This window comes from Morone saxatilis, unplaced genomic scaffold (genome assembly GCF_004916995.1).
Source record: "Morone saxatilis isolate NCDOM2014 unplaced genomic scaffold, NCSU_SB_2.0 Contig8, whole genome shotgun sequence".
Taxonomy (NCBI): domain Eukaryota; kingdom Metazoa; phylum Chordata; class Actinopteri; family Moronidae; genus Morone; species Morone saxatilis.
This window is the reverse complement of record NW_023340257.1, coordinates 4,647,698-4,655,779: the sequence shown is the minus strand read 5'-3', so window position 1 is coordinate 4,655,779 and position 8,082 is coordinate 4,647,698. Positions and strand designations below refer to the sequence as shown.

Genomic DNA, 8,082 nt, shown 5'->3' with positions numbered 1-8,082 from the left:
ATGAACAGTAAATACCTTTCTCTAAATGTTCTTTTCTTTTTTTTTTAACTAAAAGAAAAGACAAACTCGAGGCCAGTCCAACCATTTTCCACACTGCTGACCTTTCAAAAATAAACATGCAACAGACTAACCATTAATAAGTATGATCATAGCCTATATTTTTGGTTAAAAAGTATTTATTTTTTTACCATTTTATCGATCTGTAAATTGATAACTGGATCGATCTCCTCTTGTGTTATCTGATAGCTGTATTAATTAACTGATTGAATGATAATGTTTTAACTAAGCCAAACACTTGCAAAGCAGAGGCATAATAGCGGTGTGGAGATTATCGGGAAATGCTCTCCGTCTTAAACATGTGAAAAAGACATTGAAACAAGAAATAACATCGCGCTGTAACGCTTGAAACTGTGAGTCTGTGGTAATTGCACGTTGAGAGATGGTTGGCTCTCACCGCGGTTCAGCTGCTGCGGCCAGGCTGCAGACTGGGTGCAGGGTGATGACACACATGCCAATGCTGTTCCACCTGCACAGACTCCCAGAGCACGGAAATACACTCCCAGAGAAAGCCGAGGGGACCCTCATGGGTGGCCAGAGAAATGTATACCTCTTCGTGCACTTCGCTTTCAGTGTGAGCTAATTAAGCAGCTCTATCTATCCAGGTTTTCTTCGAGCCGTGGACACGCAGCCGTTTGCGAATGTGCATGTCTTTGGTCTGAGAGCAGCCTCCATTTGGCGGAGCTTGGTTAAATATATTTGGCCATATGGTGTCACTAAAGTTGAATTAGAAAACAAATACGTAGAGATAAATAGAATTTTCTTGAAACAAGTGTAGATCCATGTACACACACATTTATTTCATTGGTTACTTTCTGACGCACAAAAGCAAAGCAAAAGTGAAAAATCTTGAATTGCCTTTTATGCAGTTGAATTCAGAGAAATGGGATATGGCTTTAATACATTTCTGAGATCTTATGAGAATTAGACATCCATGCACATATTACAGTTTGAATGCGAATGTATGTTTAATGTCTGTAATAAAAACGAATTTCAACATGTGAAGAAGAGCTGATTATTTTTCATTCACTACCACCGGAGGCGGAACTCAAATACGCACTAATCACGACGCACTACGTCGCTCCACGGAGAGCATTGGAGCAAAAATCAGTGGGCCTGAAAAAAAAAAAAAAAAGAGGAAAGGGCTGGGCTTACTGACTCGCAAAACACAACTTGGGTTGCGCCTCCATCAGAAACCAGTTTAGAAAAATCCCCGTTGAAGAGAGAGGAAGGTCTGGTGCATGCTACGGAGCACAAAATAAAGATTTATCTGTGCGCAGTTTGGAAGACAACGTCCTATTTGCGGGGCATCTTGAGGTTCTGCAACGCATCATTTTGCGCATCGAAGTTGCAAGCGCCATTAAAAGGTTTGCTTTTCGGCATTTGGACTGGACTTGTTTTGTTTTGGTGTGCGCAATGATGGCCACTTACCAAAACCCGGAGGATGACGCGATGGCCCTAATGATCCACGACACCAACACGACCAAGGAGAAAGAGCGACCCAAAGAGGAGCCGGTCCAGGATAAAGTCCCGGAGAAGCCGGATCCGTCCCAGAAACCACCGTACTCCTATGTCGCTCTCATTGCCATGGCCATCCGGGAGAGCTCGGAGAAGCGTCTCACTCTGTCCGGCATTTACCAGTATATTATCAGCAAATTTCCCTTCTACGAGAAAAATAAAAAAGGTTGGCAGAACAGTATCAGACACAACCTGAGTCTCAACGAATGCTTCATTAAAGTTCCACGGGAGGGCGGCGGGGAGAGAAAAGGGAATTACTGGACACTCGACCCGGCCTGTGAGGACATGTTTGAGAAGGGGAACTACAGGAGACGCCGCAGGATGAAGCGGCCGTTCAGACCTCCACCGACTCACTTCCAGCCGGGGAAGTCCTTATTCGGAGGAGACGGCTATGGCTACCTGTCCCCACCCAAGTACCTGCAATCTAGCTTCATGAACAACTCTTGGTCGCTAGGCCAGCCGCCCACTCCAATGTCCTACACGTCCTGTCAGATGGCCAGCGGCAACGTGAGTCCAGTGAACGTGAAGGGGTTGTCAGCCCCTTCATCTTATAACCCTTACTCCCGGGTGCAGAGCATGGCGCTCCCCAGCATGGTGAACTCTTACAACGGCATGAGTCACCATCACCATCCAGCGCATCCCCACCATGCCCAGCAGCTGAGCCCGGCCACCGCGGCACCACCTCCGGTCTCCTCCAGTAACGGAGCGGGCCTTCAGTTCGCGTGCTCCCGCCAGCCCGCGGAGCTCTCGATGATGCACTGCTCTTACTGGGAACACGAGACCAAACACTCGGCGTTACACACGAGGATTGATATTTAAAGTTTACCAAATGGTCTGTGTAAAATGAGGACTCTGAGAGTGAGAGTTAATTCCTGTGATTTCAAAACAGAACCAAGAGTATTTTTGAAGAGACCATTCTGACGAGCTGTTCGGGTCCATATGCCGATGGGGAGGTATGCGCGAGGTGATGTGGAGAAAGTTTTACAAAATGGAATCGGGAGGTAAAGAAGTCATCAGGACACATCAGGTAGCACAACCTCTGGGAGCCATTTCGTGCGCCTGTATTACACTCGGACTGATGGCCATAACTTGGTATTGTAATCATAATTGTGCCTATGAAAAGCTTCTCCTTTTCACGGGGATAGACATTGCTGACGTTGCTTCAGCTGTTTGTTATTGGTATGCGTAATGATTTCTCTCAACTTTACGCACGGATCATTGCCAGATGAAACGTGAAAATAAGATTCCCTAATTAAGTCAGAGCTTTAATATGTAATTGATCAGTGAGCGAGGCCTGCACGGTGAAACCTCACCTCTTATCATGAACTTTGTTGGGTTAAAAGGTGAAAGTGTGGGTAGAGATCCTTCAGACAGCCAAAAATACAATTCAGGGTTTTTCATTTTTCTTGATCCCATATGTGTGTATGATATAATGTCCAGTATGACGCCAGCCAGTGCCAGGTTTTGTTAATCTTTCTGATTATTATTTTTTATAAACGTGATTAGCTATATTGTCTCATTCATGTTGGGGCCATGTTTCATTTTAATTAGCACTTTTCCCTCTTTTCTAGGTTTGTGAATTTCTTAATAAACTTGTATTTCTTAAAGTATTGCAGTGGTCATGAAGTAATCTGTTGTATGCTTTAGGCTGTGATAACCACTGTTGGCACTAGAAAAACAGCGATCAACAATAAACAACTCTGTGATGGTAACGCATAAAAGTACAATATTGTTAACATACAGTACTTTTTACAGTTTATACCAAGGACGCAATAATCTTAGAGAAACCATTGTGCAGGGTTATGAGGTTTGCCTCTGCACTTATTCCACTGTTTAACGCGTGAAATGTCTGATATTCAGGCACAATGTTTCTTAGAATTTGAATAGGCCTCAGTCGTTCACTATTTATCGTAATTTATGCACATATTAAAGGACAATATATCCTACTAGTGTGACCAAAAATAAATAAATAGAGAACTTCTCATATGTGTCTAATAATAATAATAATAATAATAATCATTTACAGTGTCATTGATAATTTGTGTCCCGCGGCGAATGATGTCTGAGCTGTTGTGTGTAATATCTTTAAGCTGTTACTGCACAACTGCTCTACAAACAGCATGCAGAAGCCTTTGCATCATTCATATCTAAGTATTTTGTGTTTCCCTAAGGCTAATAGGCTTTCCTCTAGACTATGTAATATTAAATAATAATAATAATTTGCATTAAATATAATTCACAAATTATCCCGTGTCAGTAAAAAAAAATGCATGCAAGGAGGCTATGACCGTCCTCGGGTATTGTATACATTTTCTTTCTGACGGCTCAATTCCAAGCACGGCAAATAAACCGAAAACACCCGCACACACACACACACACACACGATGAAATGCAAGGATGTCCACCTTCAGTTGTATATGTCCTTTGCGTTGGATGTGTGAGCAATAACTTTTTTCCTACTCTAACAACAGCAAATCCACAGAAACAACAGGAATAATAATATGAACAGCAACAATAATAATAACCTTCAATATCATGGTGAATGTGTTTAACTCTAGATGTTACCTATGAGGGCTGCCAATGAGAAAAACAATAATGTTAATGCAGTTCACTGATCGACTAAATAATACAGAACCATTTAGGAAATAAGGTCAACAAAGACAGGAAGTGTAATAAAAAAATCGGCAACGCAAAGTCGTGTTACAGGCGGTCATAATGAGGCTGCAAAATGTGAGCTCACACTCCCATGCTGTCCTATCCGAGTCATTTGCTAAAAGCTTGGTGTTTGCTGACAGAAAATAAAATTCAGACAGACAGCTCCTCCTTCTTTGCTGTGTTTTAGTATGAGACACGTTCCCGTGAGCCCCAGAGGAGCCCGTCCGAGGGCCAACTAACCTCTTGATAAAACAGACATGTTGAGGAGTGAAACGCCTCAATACACCGACTGATCTCCACCGCGTCCCTCCTACAATCACTATTATATCATCACAACGCATCCATTTATTGTCATCTGGTTTTGACTGTTACATTCCAGGCGTGTATCACTAACACGTTGTTTTGACAGAACACCACAGTTATCCTGCACACTGAACTATTATTTTAAAAGCTTGCCAATTACGGAATATTACTCCGTAAACATGTAATAGCTCATTGTAAATTAGATTGTGGGATCAACCTTCAAAGATCCGCTATTTGGCGCCGGAGTTCACGCTGAAGCCCAAAACAGTCCAGGGCCTCCCGCCTGGAGGTGTATCCACACAGTCACCTTAATGCACCCTCTGTGTTTCACAGCGACTGTCAAACACAGGCTCCTCATCCCAAAAATAAAACTAAATAAAAAAGTGAAAGAAAAGAAAACACACCCTAGCATATCAATGACCCAATGAATTAATAAATGACGATATAACATTTGTAGATGATATTAATGCCGTTTGTATTTTCAGAATCACATTAACTCTTGTAATAGTTTTACTGCAGCTATTAGTACGTTGTGGGTTAAATAATTAGTGAAGGGCTGCTTGGACATTAAACACAATTTCAAAGGTTTCTGGAGTTGCGATATTATAAACTGGATTTTTATATTAGATTTTAAATTTAGAGATTTTTACGTTTAACTTTTTAACGCATTTAGATGGGGGCATTATAAATGCAACGAGCAAAAAAAGACTAACAAAAAATAAAAGACATAATTTATAATTTGTAAATAATATATATGGAATTTATCATCGGGCTAAATGTTTTTGGTGTGTAATTTAGCTGACCCGCTTTTATGTGCAAAGAAAAACACATTTTTTAAGTTCTTTTAAAAAACGTCACAACGTTCAAAAGGTTGTTTCATCAAAAATAAAATATTCATTATTCATCTTTAAACGGCTAATTCCATTTTTTTTTTCAACATAAAATGAGCCCAGCCTTTTTTCCACGGGGTTTTCACTGTTGCTGAAGTCCATATCAAACTGTACATTTTGGTACCTTTAAGTCAGACATGCAACAGGCGCGTGGGCCTTTGCTGACTGGTTTTCAATGCATTTTTATTTATTTTAAAAGTTAGATAAGAGATGCATTACAGGAACTCAGTGAGACAACCTTTCAGCCAATCACCTGTAGACTGCATCAAGCTATAATCACACTGATACTAAAATGTATTATTATATTTATTATGGTCTAAATAGTCGACCTAAGCGCCTTCTTCCATGGATGAACCACCGTGGTCCCAGTCGGAGTGGCACTGACACTTGTCCATCCTCCTGTGTGCAGTGGGAGCGTCGATGCGAGGCTGAAATGTAGCTGTGTACATTCTCTGCTTCCTCACATTAATGTTTTGTAAACAATAAGGAGATAAGGGCGCATTTGAAAGGCAAGTGTATTCTAAACACTCTCCCAAAAATAATAAATACACGTGTTTTACAAGAAATTATGTTTCGGCGAGTGTAACTAACCTTTACATAAACTATACAGGCAGAGATGGATTTAATGGAAATAAAGTTCTTATTGATTTCAAAGTAGGTGTTTCAATACATCAGTTTACACAGAATACATCAATATAACAGGGTTTATTTGTTTATTTGTTTGTGTGTTTGTGTGTTTTAGACAAAGAGAAAAGACTCACTTAAAGACTCTGAGTTTAGTGAAGTAGTCTCAGGAATATATGCTTTTCCTTATTACCATTGGCCTACCTGATACCACAGTTGGGACTACATTTAGTACATGGTTCATAGCGGTAGATTTAGCAGTTTAATTGTTTTATCTTTAGTCCTGTGTTTATCGAAAAAAGTAGGCTGTGAGTACACCAGTTGTTAGTCCCATGTTACAGTCTCCTATACCTCTGCAACACAAGTATTAAAGTAACACCAAATACACACACATATAGCGTTTACATTTTTTTTTTTGTTGTCAAGTTTGGATCCTTACACCTCCTCTGTGAAGGCGATCAACTGTATGAATGTGGACTCGGGCGCGGCAGGTGTGCATTTGCGCAGAAAGGTTGACAGTTCAGCCGGGCGGCCGGGAACAATGGGCCTGCATACAGGATGTCTCAGGGGCTGAGAGAGATAAGGCCAGCCGAGGTTCATGGCTCCAACACAGGCCTCCTTTCAAATATAGTCTTCATTTACACTGATTGTAAGTCAGCGGCTGCTGCAGCCTGGAGGCGACTGTTGTTGTTTCGTTTATCAAATATATTCTACCTTGAGTGGTAATAATATTTACTGCTGACAACATTAATCATATGAGTAGTATGCTAAATAAGTTCTTATATATAATTAAAATAATTAATTTCACATCTGCCAGGCAGTTTCCCGACTGCATTACAGATCATTTGCAGAAATAGCAGTTGTTGGCATACATGCCTGCGTGATTAGGTTGGGGCGTAGCCTACATTTATAGAGTTTATCGTGGTTGTGAGTTATACCTTAAACAAAAATCGAACCATATATGGAAATGATAGGCTTATTTTCCATACTTTAACGTAATAACCTCATAATAAGTGTAGCATTAGAGGTCGTGCAACAATAACCGCAGGACCAACAATAGCTGCAGCTTTTATCACACTTAGCCTATATGCATTGCTGTACACCTACTAAAGGCCATGTGTGAGCTGTATAGGTGAGAAATACATGTTTCTGTTAATTCGCCATGATTTCTGCTCGAGGTGAAAAGGTTTAGCGCAATGTGAGGTTCTGCTTTCACGCGTCTTTTCCGCCGAGCGCGCACTGAATAACCGTGATTGTATCCTTTGTTGTGCTCTCAGAGATGACAGATTATAATCAACAAGACGAATGAGGTCAACTCATTGTAGAAGCAACACATTTGACCCTCGCTTCTTCCCCGTCACACACACACCCACACACACACACCCACACACACATACACAGCAGCGTACCTGGACTCGTTCCGGGTATGACAGCTTACATGCTCGACGGGGCACCGGCGATGCGACCCGGCCGGTCAAGTCACACGCAGGTTGCAGGTTTCCCAATGCCTGCACACAATTGAATTCCTGGCATTCTCGCTAATGTTTGAGATTGAAGAGCAACAGTTTCCACTTAGAAGCGGCGCACATCACCCCAAACCCATTGAAAAGCAGAGTGGGGGTCACCACTGTTTGGTATACATCTGCTCCAAACAGGAAAATATGCAAAGATTTGATTTGCAGAAAATCCGGCAATTGTTCCCATCACCATGAGTTTTTTTTTTTTTCTCTCTTGTTGGAGCAGAAATACTCCACGTTTCACTCTGTCTAACTCCTATTTCTATGACATGCTCAATATAGAGCTGTTTGTTTTCAGAACGCCTCCTCTGGTGAATCTCCAATGTAATCAACTTGTCACAGTGATCTACGTGATGTTTTCACTGACTGCTGATTTCTATCTTAATGACAACCTCGCGAGACAATAGATTACATGTAATAATTCTTTAATAAGCCAAAATAATTACAATAGAGTGTGTTGATTAGACTGCCACTGTTTATAAATAGGAACCTTGCATTTGTTAACTGGACCTCTGGTC

General features: G+C 41.2%; 1 protein-coding gene across 1 annotated transcript; it reads left to right on the top strand.

Moving 5' to 3' along the window:
* The first annotated feature begins 1,274 nt into the window (after nucleotides 1-1,274).
* Nucleotides 1,275-3,369, top strand: foxl2a (forkhead box L2a). Its single transcript, XM_035679520.1, has one exon. The coding sequence runs from the start codon at nucleotides 1,474-1,476 to the stop codon at nucleotides 2,392-2,394; it is 921 nt and encodes a 306-aa protein (XP_035535413.1). The 5' UTR covers nucleotides 1,275-1,473; the 3' UTR covers nucleotides 2,395-3,369.
* The last annotated feature ends 4,713 nt before the right edge of the window (nucleotides 3,370-8,082 follow it).

Bases quoted from the DNA above. Each gene is read 5' to 3' on its own strand.
- foxl2a (XM_035679520.1), top strand. From the start codon at position 1,474: ATGATGGCCACTTACCAAAACCCGGAGGATGACGCGATGGCCCTAATG.